The sequence below is a fragment of the Castor canadensis genome, chromosome 16 (assembly GCF_047511655.1).
Source record: "Castor canadensis chromosome 16, mCasCan1.hap1v2, whole genome shotgun sequence".
NCBI lineage: Eukaryota > Metazoa > Chordata > Mammalia > Rodentia > Castoridae > Castor > Castor canadensis.
Window position 1 is genome coordinate 64,590,516 of NC_133401.1, and position 21,237 is coordinate 64,611,752.

Genomic DNA, 21,237 nt, shown 5'->3' on the forward strand with positions numbered 1-21,237 from the left:
AAATATCAATTTTGAAATCAGAAATCAACACTCCAAATTTCTCCCAAAAGGAATGTGCCACAGATGTTGTTCTTCCAAATGAAAAAAACTCATGCTTTGTGTGTGTGTGTGTGTGTGTGTGGGTGTGTGTTTCCACACTCAATCTTGCTGTGTTATTTAGCCTAAGACTTATGGGCTTAAAGGATCCTCCTGTGTCAGCCTCCCAAGTACCTGGGACACATGCGTTTGCCATATATTTTAATGGCATTCTTTTTTTTCTCCCTTCGTTTTTCTTTGAGACAGCATCATCATGTGTAGCCCAGGCTGGCCTGGATCTCACAGTGCTCCTACCTCACCTCCTAACCTAAGAATGGCATCCTTAAGTGGGTACTGGTGACTCATGCCTTTAATTATAGTTACTCAGGAGGCAGTGATCAGGAGGATCATGGTTTACAGCCAGCGTGGGCAAGTAGTTCAAGAGACCCTATTTCAAAAATACCCAACACAAAAGTTCAAGTGGTAGAGTGCCTACTTAGCAAATGTGAGACGTGAGTTAAGGTTCCTCAGTATCGTCAAAAAAAGAATGGCATTCCTCATGTGACTTTGCATTATTAACTTGTCTCTCTTCTTACGTGTTTAAGACAGTGTTCTATTTGGAGGAGAAAGCAATGAATTTAGTTAATGACCCAAAAAAAGAGGTTATGACAAATGATATTTGTGTCATGGGTCTCTCTTTCTCTGTCTCTCTTTCATTTTCTCTTTTATGGTGCTGATGCTATGCCTCACACATTGTAGGCAAGTAGTCTACCATTGAACTATACCCCCAGTCTGGTGGTGTGGCATTTTTCTGTTTTGTTTTGTTTTCTTTTGATAAGTGATTTCTCATTCTTTGGAAAGGCCCCTCCTCTCTTCTTTCCTTCCCTCTTTTCTTTGGGGTGGGGTGGGGGCAGCAAATTGAACCCAGGACCTCTCACTTGCCAGGCAGGTGCTTAGCAAGTTTTTTTTTTTTTAATGACGGGAGTTTGAACTCAGAGGACTTTAAACTTGCAAAGCAGGCTCTTTACAACTTGAGCAATACTTCTAGTCTTTGGCTGTTTTGGAATAAGAACTAAACTACTTGACACCCTGGTTTAACCTCGCAAATGACAGATGGTTACTGTCCATTGGATTAACATTGGTTATTTAAGAAAGGAATAATGGACCTTTGTGTATCACTAGCCATGTGGTCTTGAAGAAGTCACTACAAATAGTCTTGTAAAATAAGAATGGTCTCGCTTATGAAGGAATAGTTAAAATAGTTCATGAGGAATCTATAGCATTTGGATAGTTTTGATTTATAAAGTTAAAATCAATAATAAACAACCTTAGGGGGGTGAGAAGAGAGGGAGGGGGTGGAGGACAGGGGGGAGAAATGGATAAAAAAAGTAAAAAACAATCTTACTTAGTGTTTTTATTTCTTAGTCCCTCTTGCCAGCTTGTATCCACCTTTGGAATATGTGTTTTATTTCATCACTTTTCCATATTGGCAGGTTTTAAGTGATGGGTTCTAGCTCTACATTTATGAAGTCATTAGGGGATTCAGCTATTTAAAAAGACTGATGTGTCAAGATTATACCTTGAATAAGCACTGGCTTCCAGGCCTTGAGAAAAATTACTGGACTGAGTGAGTAGGTATTTTAACTAATGAGAAAATAAAGTGTCATTTTGTTAACAAGCACCAGAATGAATCAGTTCATTCTAAAGGTCATAAAAATGTAGAGAAGAGTTAAGATGTTTTCCTGTTCAAGGAGGCCTGCCACCTATTTTGTAATTTTGTTTTATTGGAACATAGCTGTGCCCATTCACTTATATATCATCTATGGCCATGTTAATGTAATGATGGCAGAGTTGAGTTTTTGCAACAGAGATGAAATGAGTTCCAAGCCTAAAGTATTCACTGTCTGGATCAACAAAACCAGCAGGTGATGGATTCACAAACACAGTAAAATTTGAAGAGTGTTATAGTCCATTTAGTAGACACTTACTTAGAGGTAATTGGATATTGTTGGTTTTGTGTAACAGATAGACCTTCCAGAACTCGATACACCAGAGTCTGCCAGAACAATAGCTTTTATCTCATGGCTTAGAGAGCAGAGACCATTTTTCCCAGTACTTTATGTAATAAGGTAAGTCAAGTTTTTCATGTGTAACACACTTTGTTCGGTCTTGCAAGGACCTGTTTTGAATCAGATATATGCAAACTAATGCTTAAGCAAATTATGTGGATATAGAAAAAAGGAAAAATAATTGTATTTAATAAATAGTACAGAATTGTGCTTTGTAAACAATTATTGGAATTACTAAGCTTTTAAGAAACTTGTTACTAAAAAACTTCACAGTTTCTCCTAATTCCAGTATATACTTGCCCTTAAACAACATAAAGTTTACATAATTAACCAAATCTTCTCAGAGAAAACTTCTAGAAGTAGCCATTTATAAGGTAAATATGATAGTTATTACAGTAGGTCAAAAAATCTGTGACAGATCCACTGTTTTTCTTTTTCTTTCTTTTTTTTTTTTTTGTTTTTGGAGGTATGAGCTTTGTACTCAGGGCTTCACACTTGCACTCTGTTGCTATTTCTTTTACCATTACATTTTACCCAATGTTTATAAATATTTTTGCCTTTCATTCCTAAGGGATGAGAGTCCAATGAAAGCAAACTTCCTTCAAAACATGGTGGAAGACAGAACAGAATCTGCTTTGTCATATTATGAATTCCTCTTGCATATACAGCAGCAAGTGAATAAGTGAAGAAATCGGACTTAGTATTATTAAGGAAATCACAACAATGCAGAATTCCTGGGAATGTGTCGTACCTTCCTTTTCTATTTAAGTTTGTGACTTAAATGTGATGATTGAGATGTTTTCACTGTGATCTCAACAAACTATAGCAAACAAAGGACCACCGCAGAGAATCAAAAAAAAATACTGTATTTTTCAAATCAAAATATATCTACCTATGATTGGATACATTTTTCCTTTGCTGCCAATTATGTTTGAGTTGTGGATTGAAATAGGACAATATTGCAGAGGCAAAATTCATTTTGTAAAATACTTGTATGTTCCACATGTATAATTCTCATTTTTTATTTTTCTGAGTTTTTGGCTGCTACATTTAAAACCTCACAAGACTAAGAGTTGCAGGGAAATTTCAAATCCATTGGTAATGATATTTTAAATTCGGAAAATCCAAAAGTAATAGATTGTAGAAAAGCTAGAATTTTTTCTCCATGCCTTTTTTCTTTCTCCTTTCAAGAAAGGAGCAGGATCATCACATTAACTGAAACTAGAGGAAACTAACCTAGTCTGTCTTGAAAAGAATATGAAGGAATGTGTCCATGCTTTGAAATCTGTCAGTGTTCTCTCCACTTGAAGACAAAGTCACTTTAATTTGAAGCGAAAGCGATAATTAGGCGCTTTTCTGATTGGGCTGCAGAAGGCTTGGACATGCTGCTGTATTCTGACGACAAGGTTGTGAGCTGTCTTTGTCAGTATGCTGGGACTGGCAGTGATAATAGGGATGAGAAATTTTAGTTACCTTCATCCTCTAAGTGGGTGTTGCTGTGGTACATTTCTGCTCAGATTAAGAAAAAAAGTGTTATTTTAGTGAAATGGGGGTGAATGCAAGAAGGTAAAAGTTTCTAAATGCTATCTCAAAATGCATCAGTCTTATTTCTCAGGAGTTTAATAATTAAATTGGAAGCCACTCAGATATTTTGGGTATTAAGACCTATTAAAGCACGGTGCTGCTCTGTCTTCAGTGGATGTCAAGATTATCCAGATCTGATATGTGGAAGTGATGAAAGAAACAAGATTCTTGAAAATGCTTCAGAGAGTGATCTGTTTCAGCTAGAAAAATAGCATAGTCACAACAATTGAGCAACTTTGTTTACAAATAGGTAAATTATACATCTGTACATTGAAAGTGCTGTGATACGGTATCTTTTTAAAAGAGTTTGGCTCAGTTTTCACAGATTCATTTTGACTTGTTTGAACTTCTTAAAAGATGTGCATATGTAATGCTTGAGGAAAAGATTTTTGTTTTATTGTTTTAACAGATTAGAAAATGTGTTTACAATCTGGGTCTGTGTGATCACCATTGAAAGAGTATTTTTCAGGTTTACGTCCATTTGGGCTGACTTTAACTGAGTTGTTGGGGTAGGAAAGAAGCAGGTCCCTCTTAGTGTCTATAACTACTGCTTCCCAGCTGGTTCAGAATAGTGATGAAATTATCATCTCCCTTAAGCAGTGTTAAGACTTTTTTCGTACCAGTTGTACACTGAAGTGTAACTTTTCTTGAAAGCTCTTTCATTTATTAGGAAGCAACTTTCAAATTACAGCAAATTAAAGTAAATTTGTATTTTGCCTTCTTGTTAAGAAATGGTCATTATGTACTGATGTCTCTTAAAAAACTGAAGTCGTCTCAATGTGATTTTAAATGTTGATATTTGTAGGCCTTTTCTTAATTGTAGGAAAGAATATTCCAGAGGGAAAAATGTTTTGCTTCTAGGATAACCCTCCTTGTGCCTCGCTCCATCCCTGAGTGGGTAGGATGCTTGTTATGACCACACGCATTCTTAGTTTACTTCACAAATTTACTTTACAGTTTATTTTAGATACTGTGTAACGTGCAATCCAGAGTAATTTTATGACAGGTCATTAAAAAACATAACTTTATTTAAGATTTACAGCATTTGCTCTCCATTTAATGAGAGAATGAATGAACCTTTTGGGGAGATTAACATAAAACAATTGTTTTTTGCAATATTGCATTAAAAAAAATTTTTTTTTTTGGCAGTAGAGTACTACAGCCATGTCATCTTGTGTGACTTCTTGATGTAAAGCAACTAATATTTACACTGTCATATTTTTTATCATAGTTGTAAATTATGAATGATCCTTGAATTTTCTACAGATCTATAACTACTAAAGTAAGAGACAAGGGCAGTCTTGGTACATGACTGACTCTGAGCATGGCAGTTCTACCACTACCATAAAAAGACTCTATTTTTCTAATTTCTAGAATTTTTTAAATAACAGTTCTGTAAGTCTGACTACTATTATTCACTCAAGCAGTACCACTTATTTTAGTTTGCATATATTTTCATTGCCTTTAGTCTGATAGACTGTTTTGCAATAATTCTACTAAAAGATTTATTTCTTCTAATCAAGGATGCATAACAGCTATCTATTATCTAGGGGACCACCAAATGTGATTTCAAGATTTTGTTAGCTATTACAAATATAGTCCTTATATAGAAATTTTAATTTTGTAAAGTAGTGTATAATATTATAACATTAAATTCTTGTTCTCAAAATATCTTGATCTTCAATGTGCTGTGTAAAATCTTGCTTCTCTGAAATGGAGACAAGGTTTGTCTTCCTTTTTACAGTTTGTAATTTTCACTGTTTTATTCCTGTAAAAAAGAAAAAGTCATTTGTAACCCATGCAAACAATCGTTTGATCTGTGCTAACTCATGAATTTGGCTATCCAATAAAATTAAGCTTACATACAGTGACTGGCAATTTTTTTTTTTTTGAGGCGGGGTCTTGCTATGTAGCCTGGGCTGGCCTGGAACTCTGGATCCTTCTGCCTCTGTGTCCAGAATGCTAGGATTGCAGGCATGTGCATCGTGAAACTTTGAAGAGCTCTTTAAGGTTACAGATTGCTGGGCCAGACCTTTGGAGTTTTTGATTCAGGTTTCTGGGGTGAGGTCTGAGAATTTTCATTTCTAGCAAGTTCGCAGGTTAGGCTGCCGATCCAGGGACTTGACAGAATTATTGCCTCAGGGTATCGTCTGCTCAGCCTCCGCTTACCCAACAGGCTATTCCACCCTTGGGAGACAAGGTTCAAAACAAATTTATCCTGGACCCTCCCTATACTGGGAGGTAGATGCTCTAGTTGGCATCCATCTTGGAGGTCTTGGGACAGGGCCAGAGGTCTGGCTGCCAAGGCTGTCTTGTCAAATGTTTTAGCTGGGCCTAAAAACCCAGGACCAGGCTTTTCTGGGCAGCCAACCGCCCGCTACATGCTGTGCCTCAACCCATTTTTCCCTTTGGACCATAATGAAAGCCTCTGAGGCTGGGGGCGAGCTGGTCCATGCCAGGCCAGATGTAAAGCAAGACCCCATCTCAAAAATAACCAGTACAAAAAGGACAAAATAAACACATCCACACCCACTTGTAGTATGCTGTCTGTAGCTGTACTCACAACAGGCTACCAGAGTTGAATGGATGCAACAGACGGTACAAAGTAAAAACATTTATTACCTGGCCCTTTATAGAAAAAGTTTATACCTCAACCAGGACATAAAGCAAGTTATGAATACCTAGCATACTGTTTTCTATTATTTTTATAAAATTACAGGTCAACCCAAAGAGACAAAACAACCCCATTACATTTGAAAGTGTGTCTAAAGAATTCACGGGGAGGATGAATTACACAATATTTGGAAATTAGGGCTGGAAGGTATAGCACTTGCCTATTGTGCAGAAGTCCCTGGGTTTCTTGTGCAGTCACACACACACAAAAAAATGAAGGGCATTGGAACATCATGTAAGAAAATTTGTGAGAATTAGCTACAGCAGTGACTAGACAGACATGTACATCGCTGAAGAAAAAATTAAAATATTTTGTTAGTATATTCAAGAAAGGAAAAGGATAAAAATAAGCCAAGTACCCATTTAAAGAATTAGAAAAAGAAGGCAGGTATGGTGGTACATGCCTGTAATCCCAGCTACTCAGTAGGTAGAGGTTCTGAGGATCTGGAATCAAGGCCAACCCAGGCAAAATGATATTGATACCCCATCTCAATTAACAAGCAGAGAATGATGGGGCACACCTGTGGTCTCAGCTATGTAGGAGACATAAATAGGAGTATCAACATCCAGCCAATGTAGGCAAAAATGGATGACCCATTCCAAAAAAAAACAAGGTAAAGGACTGGTGCCATCACTCAAGTGGTAGAGTTCCTGCTTAGCAACCGGAAGGTCCTGAGATCAAATCCTAGAACCAAAAAGAAAACGAAAAACAGATCAAGACAAGCCTCTGGCAACAAAAGAAAAAAGGAACATCGCACTAGGAATTAAAAAGTGTGTGTGATACGAGATACTGTGGGGGATTCTTTATGAGAATTACTACAACTCTTTTCTAAAAGTCACTATGAAATTTCAAAACAACGGATAATTATTAGAAACATGGAAATGTCCAATACTTATTTAGAAGTTACAGACAAACTGAATAGTTCTACATTCCCTGTATCAGTTGTCACTGCCTAACAAAGCACACAAAAACAGTGTCTGAAAACACCTGTTCTCTGTGCTTGTGATTCTGTGGTTAGCTGCACAGGAAGGCACACCTGGACAGCTCTGCTGGTCTACCTGAGTCCTCGGGCAGTGACAGCCATCTGATGGCACGGCCTCCCTCACATGTCTGGCAGTGGAGCTGGCTGTCAGCTGAGTCACATCTGCGTCAGGTCACCTCAGCCTTCTGTTGGCACAGGATTCCCAGCATGCAGCAGAACACAGCAAGCCCAGTGCACAAGTGCTCTTCAAGCCTCTGCTTGTGTCACATTGGCTAATATTTCATTGGCCAAATCACAACAGATCTTGACCAAAACAACTTATTGGACCAATGTGGGAGGGGTGACAAATAAGGACACAGGGATAGGGATTCATGGAGGAGGGGCACTGTTACTGGAACAGCCAAGTGTGCTGTGACCATAAAAACCAACCCTTGCTAAGTAAAATCCAATGTAATTTATCAAACTAACAAAAAGAAAACTCAAATATGATCTTAATAGATGTAAACACAAAAAGCATTTAATAACTTTTTGCAAGTGCAAAGCCTCCCAAGTAGCTTGGATCACAGGCATGAGCCACCAGTGTCTGGCTAGCATTTAATAAAATTTTAATACTGTTGTGGGAATCTCAGGCTGAGATGGGACACTGAGGCAGTTTAGCAGGAAGCAATGTTTTATTGTGCCGGCACAGACGCAGAGGACTCCTGTCCAAAGGCTGAGCCCCTAGAACAAAGGGGTCTCCCCTTATAGATCCTTGCAAGCAGGTTACAGAAGGAAAAAGCAAAGTCTAATCCATATATGGTTATATGCAATTCCATAGGCTACTTTACCCCACTGCTACGTGACTTTCCCCCTCCCCAGTGTTATGTGACCCTCTCCACGCTCAGATTCCTCAGGTTTTACCTCTCTACTATGCCGTCTCTATCTCCCCACTACTTTATCAGAACTCAGGCTTAGTCTGTTGCCAACCTGCACAACTGTGAGAAATAAATTTCTGTCAATTACACATAACCCTCTCTAAGGCATTTTGTAACAGCAGAACAAATGGGTTGACTCACTCTTTCTCTGCTATAATTCTTGGCAGATGGTTTTATTCTTCATCACTTTGAAAATACCCACCCACTGCCTTCTGGGTTCCAAGGTTTCTGATAAGAAATCTGATGAGGCAAATTATGGTGAAGGGGGCTGTCTACCTCCTGCCACCTGCAATTGATGTTAAAAGTGCTCCATGGTGCTTTGAGAAACAGTTTTTTGTGACAGTGGTACATGTTTGAGAACCGCTACCAAAGGATTAGTTTAACATCAATCACTCCAGGTTTAAAGACAAAGGAATTGAATAACTTGAGTGTAGATAGGATGAGGTCTTTATTTATTTTTAATTATTTTATTTTTTGGTGATCTGTTTAATCATTTCATTTATTTAGCTTCTTTCATTATGATACTTCTAAATAATTTAGGCAGACATTGAAGAAGAATCAGACTGTATTTGTCTGTGTCTCTGGAGTTGCATTTTATCCAAATATGGCATTATCTTTCTCTCCTGGTCCCTGGTCCAATGACAAGGTTGTTGTTTGGGACATATCTGGCAAGCCTGTGGAGTGCTATTTTACCCAGCCACCTGCCTGCTCTTGGGGAGACCTCCTCTTCTGTCATTCTTTCCTCATAGTTCCTGAAACTCCAGAGCCTCTGCTCAGGATGAGGTATTTAAAAGCCAAAAGTTATGACAGATTTTCAGAATCCAACTGAAGAGGCCATTGAAGCATCCAGGGACTTCAGCTTCACAGGAGTAAATACCAGTCTCCATGACCCACCAAGGAAGCAATTGTTGGAGTAGGTTATCCTTTGAATTTTTTTTTTTTTAAGTTGTGATGGTCTTTGGACCAATGAGACAAGACTTGTGGCTTGTGCCCAGCTGTGATTGGTTCACTTGTTCTCTGACATCACCGAGGGGCCATTGTGAGTAAGGCCAACTGCCAGCCAGCAGGTATATAAGGAATTTGCCTGAGCTGGATTTTTGTCCATACAGCGCAGGAAGCTCTTGGTTGGTGACCTGCTGGACAACTACAAAGCTTGGTTGACGGATTTTGGGATTTTGGTTTTTGGTCTTTGTTTTTGTTCTCTGTTTTTCCTACTATTTTTCATTTTTATTTACTTTTTGATTTGATATTTTTCTTTCTTTTTCCTTTGTTTTTCTGTTACATTTTCTTTTTTTTTTCCCCCCTCAGGGAACATTGTTTTTTGTTTTTATTCTTGGTTATTTTTTCTTTTGGGCTTTTTAATTTGTTTCTTTTCTAAAATTTGGTAAAGATGCCATGATCATTCTATGGTGAGAGGTATGAGTGGCTGACAGCACAGCGCTCTCTCAGTGCCAGGTCCCCTGATGAGATCCTCAAGGCTCAGTATTGGCTCCTGAGGACCATAGGCGAAGGCCACTTTGGCTATGTGAAACTTGCCTACCACCGCCTCACGAGAACCCAGGTTGCAGTAAAACTACAGCAGAAGTGGGAGAAAAGCTCCTACCTTGCGAATGAAATCTCTATACTGAAGACACTGGACCACCCTAACATCATCAGACTGTTTCAGGTGATCGAAACAGTGGACCATGTCTACCTGGTCATGGAGTACGTGAGCGGAGGGCAGCTCCGGCAGCATATCAAAGACGCCCAGCGCCTGTGTGAGGAGAAGGCCTGTGGCATTTTCAAGCAGATCCTGTGTGCAGTCAAATACTGTCACGACAGAGGCATTGTGCACAGAGACCTGAAAGCTGACAACATCCTGCTTGATACTGAAGGCAACGTGAAAGTCATCGACTTTGGCCTTGGCACCAGGTACTCCATTGGAGAGGAGCTCACAGATTGGTGTGGTGCCTTTACCTAGAAGGTAACACCCACGCACAGGAAATCAATGTGAGTCAACTCCCTGTATAGCTATCTTTATCTCAACCAGCAAAACCCCTTGTTCCTTCCTATTATTGCTTATACTCTCTCTACAACAAAATTAGAGATAAGGGCAAAATAGTTTCTGCTGGGTATTGAGGGGGGGAGCGGGAGGGGGTGGAGTGGGTGGTAAGGGAGGGGGTGGGGGCAGGGGGGAGAAATAAACCAAGCCTTGTATGCACATATGAATAATAAAAGAAAAATGAAAAAAAAATATCTTCTGAAATGCTGGTTTAGGGATCATGAATTGATTTATTTTCTGTATATTGTGAAAGATTTCTTATTTCTCCTATATTAATGTAGGTTGACAGTTACTTTCTCTCAGAACTTGGAAAATATTCCATACTCTTCTTACTTTTAGACTTTCTTTTGAGAAATATGCTCTTATTCAGATGGGTTGACTTGTTTCTCTCTTGCAGGTCTTAATATTCTTCCTTTGTTCTGCATATTTAGTGGAGAAAGAAATATATATATATATTCACACACACAGGTGTGATCTATCCCTGTTGCTCTCTTTGGTGGAGTTGCCCTTTTAGAGGGCTCCAATAAAGTATTATTTAGTGAAGGGATAGTGGGTTCTTAGTGTTATTTCTGAATTTAACATTACCTACCTCAGCTACACTTTCCAATTAGTTCATACAGAGTTATACAACTAGTCTTGAGTGAATTTTGAATCTTTGCAAAATTCTCCTCATTTTCCTCTTCTCTTGTCATTCTGTGGATGTCTGTAATCTTAGCCATGTTAATGGTGCAGTTTAGGAGACTGGAGAACTAGAGAGCAATGTTTATAGGACAAATAACTTCTTATAGAAGTTCATGACCCAGGGGCACACATTTTTATGGTTAATTCCATTTTAATAAAATGTCTCTCCCTCTAGACTCACACCTGCACTTTCCCTGCTGCCTCCATGTGAGACACTTGCTATCCCAGAGATGGTAGAAGAGCAATCATCTCCTCTATATGCCCATATGGCTCTGTGGAGATGCTTACCATGACCAAAAAACTTTTAACTGTTTCTGGAAGTCTGAAAGTAAGGAAAAGTTTTCATATGTACAACTACAAAATCTGCAGTGCCATTGACCACACAGGGGAACTCATCATTTCTGTCCTGTGGGGAGGTGAGGTCACAGGATCATCAATGCTTATTTCTGTGTCTGGTGACTTCACTCCCACATACACCATGGCTCATATTCCTGTCATGCTGAGGGAACCATCTTGGTAGTGGGAAGGAGATAGGTAAGTAATGTTTTCTCTTTCAGTCTGAGAGGGAGAGTCTGCAAGACAAGCAGGATCATCAGGGATCTGGTAAAGTTCTATTGTCTGGAGTTTACATTCTTCTGTGGTAGAGGCTGACCTGGCACTAAAGCCACTCAGCCAAGAGGATTAGGTTCCTGAAATGTGGGCAGAGCTTTTGGACAGGGACTGGGGAATAATAGACCATGTGCTGAACCTAATGCTGGCTAATACCTTCCAACATCTCTCACAGGTCTTGAATGCTGGATCTAGGTTCACACAGGAAAGAAATATGAATTGTATGATGTATAGAATTCTAATTAGAAATTAATCTGACTTTGAATGTCACAAAGAGAAATCACAGAAATGTTTATGTTCGGTGCCACTTTTTCTGTAAAAAAAAAAAACCTGTGTACCTCTTAATTAATACAATGGAGCAAATTGATTTAGCCAACTATGCACAAAATTTCAATCAGTAGCATTTAATAAATGAAGTTACCTAGGAAAAAAAAAAAAAAAAAAGACGCCCAGCGCCTGTGTGAGGAGAAGGCCCGTGGCATTTTCAAGCAGATCCTGTGTGCAGTCAAATACTGTCACGACAGAGGCATTGTGCACAGAGACCTGAAAGCTGACAACATCCTGCTTGATACTGAAGGCAACGTGAAAGTCATCGACTTTGGCCTTGGCACCAGGTACTCCATTGGAGAGGAGCTCACAGATTGGTGTGGTGCCTTTACACACCGGGCACCTGAAGTATTCCTGCGCCTACCCTATGATGGCCGAAAGGTGGACGTCTGGAGCCTGGGCGTCGTCCTCTACTGTATGGTGACGGGAGCCTTGCCCTTTAGAGGGGAGACTGTTATGCAGGTGCGGCGGGCAGTCCTGGAATTAAGGTATGACATACCCAGATACCTTTCTATGGGCTTGAGAAATGTCATAGTTCAGATGCTCACGAAAAACCCTAGTGAGAGGCCCACTGTAGACCACATCGTGGGGCACCCTTGGCTAAGGCAAGGGGAGGAAGGGTCACCTAGTCCAGCTGTGGAGCGTCTGCCCAAACACCCGGACCCTGCAATCGTGGTGGCCATGCGTGACCTGGGTTACAACCCAGATGACATTCGCCAGTCTCTACTGCAGAGACGATTTGATGAGGCGATGGCCACCTACCTCATGTTGAGAGATCAAATGTGCCAGGAGGTTACATTCAGAGCCCGAATTAAGCCCCAGGTGCGCCCAGAGATTGTGCCCACCCCATCCCCTGCAGACCCTTCCACCTTTGCTCCCCCCCTAAGGAGGAGAGCCAGTGCACCTGGCCTTCTTCAGACCTTCACGTTGTCCTCCGATGACAAGACAGGGCACAGGGGCAGAGGAACAGCCAGCCTGCCTAATGTTCCCCTCTGCATCCTGCCAAGGAATGTCTCTACCACAAGCATCGTCCCCCAGCCTGGTCCTGCGGCTGCTCCGCCCCCTGGGGAGGTAGAGAGTGGCATGTCCTCTAAGGGAATGTCCTCAGATGAACACGCCTTCACCAGCGGGCAGCCCCACGATGTGGCCACAGTGCCTTCCAGCGGGAATATTCAAGGCTGGAAGAGGGTGAGGAGGAGGATTGTGAACTCTGTTTTAAGACTGTGTTGTTGTGTGCGGGGCCAAAAGTGACACCCTCACTTCCACAACTAAGTGGCTTCAGTGAAAGCTACAGACAGCTGAGAAAGGCACAGTAACAACAGAGAGCCAGAGGACCCCGTGTGCGGTGCATCCTTTCACCATAGTGTGGGGGTTGGACCAGGTATATCCTCAGCCAGCTGCAGGAAGGATTCAAGCAGGACTTTCAAGCTGCTGTGAGCCCAGCAAGCCCAGCAAAGGCCTCTGTCCAGCACAGGAGTGAGGAGTGAAACCATCTTTCCATGGAATGGCCCATGGTCATGGGCCTCTCCTCATGGGACATGGAGGTCTCCACTAAGAAAATCACCTGGAACCAAAATGTGAGGAAAGCCTGGGAATAGACCAGGCATGTACTTTTTCAAGTGCCCTCAAGGTTTGAAATAGGCACCGAAAGTGCTGCTGCTGAACGTCCGTATTTCCAATCTTACGATCGGTGTGCTGAAGGTCTGAAGACAAGCGCCTTCCTCTGCATCCTCCAATTGCTTCCTGGCATCAACATAGTCTGGACCTGCTCCAGCTTGCATCCCTTTCCACCTGTCAGTCAGGATGCCGGTTCTCTTCACCTCCTAGTGAACAGCAGGGGGACTGTTGTCCTGGGAGGAGAGCGGTGAGAGCCACGCACATAGAGGAGGGATGCAGCATCCGAATTGCCCTCATTCGGTTGGTCCCTCCTAAGGACCCCATGTGCTCATGCTCAACAGGCCTGGGCAGAGCAGGGCGGAGGTTCCTACTTCTGGATGGGGACGCTGGAGTTTGAGTCACAGGTGTGGACGCTGGCCACACCTTCCCCGCCACCAATCTACGAATGTGGACGGAAGTCCACACACGCAGGTACTCGGGGTGGTGGAAATCCTAGAGGCCGTGGCTGAGAATGCAGTGCAGCAGCAGAACAGGAGCTGAGCATGCACAGATCCTGGGCTCCCTCTGCACCACCAACTGAGAAAGGCAGGAATGGCTACTAGAGAGGACAGGGAGTTACTGCTGAGTGGACAGTTTCAGTTTTCCTTGGCTACCAGCCTAGCTCAGTGGGGAGTCCTGGCCTAGCATGCAAAGGGCTCTGGATTTTTACCAACCACTGAGGGGAAAAATGCTTTAAAAAAGAGTTGTGGAGATGGATGGTGGTGATGTTTGCACGTTATGAATGTGTGGTCATAGGCCTCACAGCAATGTGTCTGCCAACACAGACCTCTTCCACCATAATAGACCCATAGATCACAATTGAGCTGAAAATTTCTCTTGTCTGATGACGTGGTAGTCATCCTAAGGGTGGAGTGCGAATGCACTTCTCCCTTGATGCTGTCATAAACAGTGTGCTCTAGTCATGTAAAAGTGTAGCAAATAGTTATGTACAGTACATAATATGTCACAATGACAAATGACTACATTCCTGGTATATGTGTGCTACATGGTACTTACTGTTATCTTAGGACATACTTGTGTAAGAGGTGCTTTACTGTTTTTACTGAAAAGCACTGACTCCTTCCTGTCAGATGTTTGGGAATCTTGGGTTGGTAAAAGAATTTACCCAGACAGAGAACACAAAGATTTCTTAGGTCAGCAGTAAAAGGGGAAACGGTGGTGGGCGTTACAGAAAGGAGCATAGCTGGCGGGTACAGGGGTGAGAACAGATTTTATACCTCTGGTTAGGCGACTTTTGACTGGCTCCCTTTGTGCACACATACTGATTGGTTGTTCCTTCCCAGGATCAAGGTTTGAACTGAATGCAAGGGGGAACATCTCTGCAAGCTTGGCTTTTACTTCTGTGTTCTGCCCAGCAGACATGATCCACCCCGAACCTTCCATCTGTTCCTTAGTGTGCTTTTGTCTGCCATGTTTCCTTAAAATGGGAGCTCCTCCACACCCCCTGACAGAACAACAGAACAAATCCTTGTTTTAGTGGGGAGAATGTCTTATCTTCTTGTAACTCTTTGAGCTGTGAAGGGTGGTAGTCATGTTCCTGCCTATGTGTACTTTGTTCTGGCAGAGGGTGATGGTGCAGGCCATGGGGACATGACAGAGTCTAATTGAACATGGATTAAAATTGTATGGAAGCCTGGGCCAGGGTGCTAAGGGGCATTGAAGGGTCAGGCAGCAGAGAATGGAGCCCATGTTGTAGCTTGATTTGTAACTTTATGGCATCGAGACAAAAAGAAAGAAATCTAGTTAGAACATTAAGGCACAGACCAGTGGCAAAAGAACTAAAATAGAAACTAGAGGGCCCAAGATCAGCAGAAACCTTGGGATAACACTGGCCAGATATTTTCCCTTGAGAGCCATCCATGGGTGGATTCTTCTTTAAGTTGAGAGGCTTGGTGGGTCGTTCATGAATATTAGTTTGAATTTGTCCTGATCCATTAGCCCAAAAGCAACAGTCTTCCACAAGTACACCATACATTCCCCCTTGGAGCACTCAAGGAATTGGCTCCAAGAAAGGTAGACTGATGAAATCTTCCATTGGGAAGATCCAGGAAGGAGCAGGTGATGGTCTGGTGCTTGAGATCCTTTAGCTATGGCCTCCTCAATTTCCCTAGAGTTAAACTGGAGAGAGGGTAGAAAGGGATGAGGGAGGAAAGTTGCTGCTTCCTCAACTTATTTGGCAGGCAGTTTGTTAGCCAAAGGTACCTGGCCTATGGCTTTCTTGTGGGTTTGGCAATGAATTATGGCTACCACATTTGCAGTTTGATGGCCTCTGGTAAGATTATGATTCCAGGGACATGTTTCAGTGGAGAGTTTTAGGCTGTTAAAAGTCCATTTTATTCCAGATGATTGTGTGTGTGCTTTCTGAGGCATATGCAGTCTGACAACTGCATAAGCAGAAACCTGTTTCCTGCCAATCATAAACCTGCTGCCATCAGTGAGCAGGTGGTATCAGGGTCAGTGATGGAGCATCCTGGAGGTTCCCACCTGGATGTGTTGATCAGAGCAATGACTTCCAGGTAAGAGTGTTGGAGTGTGGGGTCAGTGTTTGGTCTGCTAGTAACTTAGCAGGATTCAGAGTTTGACCAGACTGCAATGGAGGTCTGAGGTGCCTAGAAAGAGACCTTGGTACTTGTGAAAGTGGCTGTCGCATAGCCATGGGAGGCCTTCAAGTTTCAAATGCCTGTTACTTGATGGAGTTCAGCACTGTCATCCCTCGCCTCGGGGTCAGTTTAGACGCCTGAGCTACTGAGGCCAAGGCCCTGAGAAATGGGCGCATCCTTGACAGAGTGTGCTGCGTGGTGATTGGCGGGCGCCATGGACTCCAAGGCAGTCACCTGTCCTCATGGACATATGTGGAAGAGTTTTCCCAAGCCAGGGGCAGTGGTAAGGGCTTGCTTTCAGACAGAAAGGGCTCGGCCCATTTGGGGGCTCAGTGTAGAGGCTCCTTGTTTAAGAAAACCTTATTCTTAAAAGGAAATTTAATCCTTAGCAGGTGAAACTATGCACCCTCATGAATCCAGTGTCTGTACTCCCCAGATGGTATTTAAATCTCAGCTGCTGCTGCTGCTGCTTCTGCTGCTGCTGCTTCTTTCTTCTTCTTCTCCTCCCCCTCCCCCTCCTCCTCCTAATCCTTCGCCTCCCCCTCCCTCTCCCCTCTTCTTCTTCCTTCCTCCATCTTCCTCCTCCTCCTCCGTCTTCTTTTCTTTCTTTCTTTTTTTGGTGGTACTGGGCCTTGAACTCAGGGTCTTCACCTTGAGCCTCTCCTTTAGCCCTATTTTTGTGAAGGGTTTTTCGAGATAGGATTTCATGAACTTTTTTGCCTGGGCTGGCTTTGAACTAGGATCCTCCTGATCTCTGCCTCCTGAATAGCTAGGATTACAGGTGTGAGCCTCAGACTCCTGGCTATTGAATTCCAGGTTTTTTGTTAGAGCTGTACTGATATATTGCAAAAGGAGAGATGGGGGAGGGCAGTGGGGCAGGACTGTCTAGGTTAACTGCTGGGCAATCTGAGTATTGGGGTCATCTCTCCACTCAAAGACGAAAGGAATTGGGAATCTTGGTGCACAGGGATACAAAAGGAGGCATCGTTTGATTCTAGGATTATAAACTAGGGAGCTCTGTGGGGATTTGAGTTACTAGACTACATGTGTAAGGAACAATGGCGGGGAGAGGGAAAACTCCCTTGCTGATGGCCCTGAGATCTGGTTCCATCCTATAAGAGCCATCTGGTTTTTAACTGCCAGTAGGGAGTATTGCAGGGGAAATTTCCAGGAGGTTTTCGGTCAGCCAATCAAAATTTAGGAATGAGGAGCTAGAGTCCTCTTTGGGCCTCTGGTTTGAAGGGATATTGGGTCAACTGGTGAAAAAGCTGAAGTCTTTCAGACTTGAGTAGGAGAAAGGAATGTCCACAGAGCTTAGGGTTCCAGACCTCAGTAGGAATTTGGTGAAGTTAGAAAGGATCAATGGTGAGTTGTGCTTGTGGGGCCAAAAGTGCCAGTCAAGAGTAGACACTGTCAACTGAGGCTGTAGCTCAAATGATAGAACGCCTGTATACCAAGTGCAAGACACTGAGTACAAAGACCAGTATTGAAACAAACAAAAAGACTGAACCTAGTGTTACCTGTGTTCTGGACACTAAGGCTCATCCTAGCTTGAATAAGACAGGGGCATTAGGCAGTACCAGGAAAGAGTGAGTAAAGACAGAGGTCTCTAGTGAGCTGACAAGCAGGGGAGTAAGGAACATTATTGGGCCTGTCCATCTATTCCTGTAAGGAGGATTGGGGACTGATAAGGAGGTCCAGGGATGATAACTAGGGAAGAATATGGATCCCCCACCTCCATCAGAAAAGTAATTTTATTTCCTGCCACATTCAGGGTTAAATGGGAGTACTCCATGGAGATGGAGAACACAGGAGCCTGTATAACCCCTCGGCCCCATCAGTTGAGCTGTGGGTCTCCCCTAGGTGTTTATTCCTCATAGTCCAAGTCACCATGCATCTGCCAGTCACCCCACATAAGCTGTTCATGAGGATCCTGGGCTTCAAATGACCTCTCCTGAGGGCAAGGGAAGGGCAGTCCCACTTTGAGTGGCACTCCTGTTTGAAGCATGGACATGAGTCAAGTGGGAGACATGGATTTTGGCCATTGGAACTGAAATGTCCAGGCTGGCCACAATTATAGTAGGTGAATGAGGACCATGGGGGAACCTGTGGTATCCTGGGATTAGGTCAAGTAAGGCTGGGGCTAGTGTCCACAGCCTGAGGCCACCCTGCAGTGAAATGCAGTTAGCAGTGGCCATGGCCATACAATCAGCATGTCACCACTTTTCATCTGTGAATGCCTCCTTTTGAAGGGCGTGAATGCCATTTTTAGTTAGGTTGAGAAGGAAGTTTGAGGGGCCCTTTCACAGATTTTGGAGTTTTTGTCTAATGTCTGGTGAGAATTGCCTGATGAGATGTATAACAAGAATTGCTAGATCCTCCAGTATCTCAGTCCTTAGGATGGAGTATTTGTGCATGGCCCTCCTACCCTGGAACGAAACAGGGAAATGCTTTTGATGGTGCCTTGAGTGGTTTCTCTTAATTTATAGAAGTCAGTATGTTTAATCACGTCCCTATGCATGCCCTCCAAGAAAAGACGTGTGATCATATGATCTCTTTGATGTCTGCTCACATGTCACCAGACCATGGATCCATTCACAGTCCATCAAATTCCTCATTAACTGAGAAACACAGGGAGAGATAGGTGAGGGGACCGCTCAATGTCAGCACAGGTTTTATTTGGGAAAGAATATGTGGAGGAATTGACAGATGGAAGTATCCAGCCAGACCCAGAGAGCATAAAAGGTCCTCTTTTTGATGGGGGTATGATAAATCCCGGATTATCTGGTTACAGGATCGTGGAGGCCCTAAAGTGTGAGGTAGTGGTGAGACCCAGGTTAGTGACTTGTGAAACTGATATTTGGCCCTTGGAAGGGTTGACCCTATATCCCTTGTCATGTGGTAAATTAGGTTGTGTGGTATGTTTGAGGGGGGCTACACAGGAGCAGATCATCTACATGCTGTAAGAGTTTATGACAGAGAAAGAAACAGAGAGAGAGAGAGAGAGAGAGAGAGAGAGAGAGAGAGAGAGAGAATGAAAGAAACAAGAATGGGGAATCTTGGTGTACAGGGATGCAAAAGAAGGCTTCTTTTAAATTTAGGACTGTAACCAGGGACCCTGTGGGATTTGACTTAGTAGTGTATGTGGGTTAGGGACAATTGGGGTGGGGGGAGAACTGCCTCACTGGTGACCTGAGATCTTGTACCATCCTTTAAGAACCAACTCTTGTGGTTTGTTTTATTTTGGTTTTTTTTTTACTGCCAGGATGGGGCTGTTGCAGGGGAAATTGCAAGGGGGTTTTAGGCCAGCTGATAAAAATTTAGCCAGAGTCCTCTTTGGGCCTCTGGCTTTAGAAGATTTGAGAGGCCCCTGAGGGAGAAGTTGAAGTCTTTCAGAAATATTTGGCTAGAGTCAAGGAAACAGACGTCCAGGGAGCCTAGTGTCCCAGACCTCAGTGGGAATTTAGTGAAGTTACAAAGGGTTAAAAGTTAGGGTGACTTGTGGTTATGGGGCCAGAAATGCCAGTCAAGAGTGGACACTGCTGACTGGGGTTATAGCTCAAATGGTAGAGCATTGCATAGGAAGTGCAAGACAGTGAGTTCACTGCCCATTACCAAAAAAAAAAAAAAAAGGCAGACCCAGTGCTAAATGTGTTATAGACACTAAGCTGATCCTAGCTAGGATTAGATATGTCTATCAAGAGTAGGACAGGGGAATTTAGGCAGTGCCAGGGAAAACAGTGGTCTCCAGTGAGCAAACAAGCAGCAAGCAGCAAGTAAGCAACCCTGTTGGGGCTGTCCATTTATTTCTGGGAGGAGGATCAGGGATTGAAATGTGAGTCCTGGAACAATAACTAGGACAGACGATGAAGCTCCCATCTCTATCAGAAAAGTAATTTTATTTCCTGCCACGTTCAGGGCTTCGAGGGAGATGGAGATAAAGAACACAGGAGCCTGTTGAGCTCCTAGACCATGTCAATTGAGCTACAGGTCTCCCCCATCTGTTGATGCCTCATAGTCCAGGAACTAGGTCAGAGGCATCTGCCAATCACAAAGAATAGGCTGTTCATGGGAGTCCTAGGCTTGGAATCCTGGTGGAAAAGGAAAGGCAGTCAGTCCCATTTCCAGTGGCACTCCTGTTTGAAGCATGGACATGAGTCTGGTGGGGGACGTGGATTTTGGCAGTTGGAACTGAAATGTCCAGGCTGGCCGTTATTGTAGCAGGCTAAGTTGAACTATGGTAGAACCTTTGGTTGCCTGGGATTAGCTCAACTAAGGCTAGGCCTAGTGTACAGAGCCTAAGGGCTCACTGTAGTGAAAGGGAGTTGGCAGTTGCCATAGACAATGAGCCTGTCACCTCTTTTCAGTCCTTGATACCTCCTTCATTGAAGTTCTGAAGGCCTTGGAGCCATTTTTACTTAGGTTGAGAAATGAGTTTGGGAGGCTTTGTTGAAGATTTTGGAGTTTGTCTGTCTGGTGGGGATTGCCTGATAAAACATGTGGGAAGAACTGGCAGACCCTCCAGTGTCTCAGGGCCTAGGGTGGTGTGCTTGTGCACGTCCCCTCTGATCCTGGAATGAAAGAGGACTCGTTTTTTGGTTGGGCCTTGAGCGATTTCCCTTAATGTATTGAACTTAGTTTGGAAATCAGTAAGTGTGAGTCTTCTATCTTTGTACTTCTCAGTAAAGATGGTGACTTTTCTGGGTTCCTTGAATTTCTATATGAATCTCAAAATTGGCTTTTCAAATCCTGCAAATAAGTTAGATGGGATTTTGAGGAAGATTACATTGAATCCGTCACAGGATGAGCATTGCCATCTTAACAACATTAATAGTTCATGAACATGGAAGAAGGTTCCATTATTTAGAGCTTAATTTCTTTCAAAAAATGTTTGTAGCTTTAGTCTTTCACTGAGATGGACTTAAATTTCTAAAACTGTATTACTGTTGTGTACTGTAAGTGTCCCTATGTGACTATGCCCTTTCCCTGTCTTCTTAGTTACTTTTGGACTGTATTGATATTGTGTTCTGTAATCTTGCTGAACCTGCTGCTTATCAGTTCTAA

General features: G+C 42.8%; 2 protein-coding genes across 5 annotated transcripts in view; both read left to right on the forward strand.

The window, feature by feature from the left end:
* Sec24a (SEC24 homolog A, COPII coat complex component) overlaps positions 1-5,535 on the forward strand; it is a 78,417-nt gene extending 72,882 nt beyond the window's left edge. For all 4 annotated transcript variants that reach the window (XM_074057313.1, XM_074057311.1, XM_074057312.1 and 1 more), the window contains 2 exons: positions 2,041-2,144; positions 2,656-5,535. In XM_074057313.1, the coding sequence (XP_073913414.1) occupies positions 2,041-2,144; positions 2,656-2,770 (219 nt within the window). In that variant the 3' untranslated portion in view covers positions 2,771-5,535. The remainder of the gene's footprint in view (positions 1-2,040; positions 2,145-2,655) is intronic.
* Positions 5,536-9,640: 4,105 nt separating this feature from the next.
* Positions 9,641-19,137, forward strand: LOC109675901 (sperm motility kinase 2B-like; the record flags this gene model as incomplete). Its single annotated transcript, XM_074057396.1, has 3 exons — positions 9,641-10,184; positions 11,136-11,193; positions 11,995-19,137. Coding segments are annotated over 3 exons (1,755 nt in total), but the record flags the coding sequence as incomplete, so codon positions are not given.
* Positions 19,138-21,237: the final 2,100 nt, after the last annotated feature.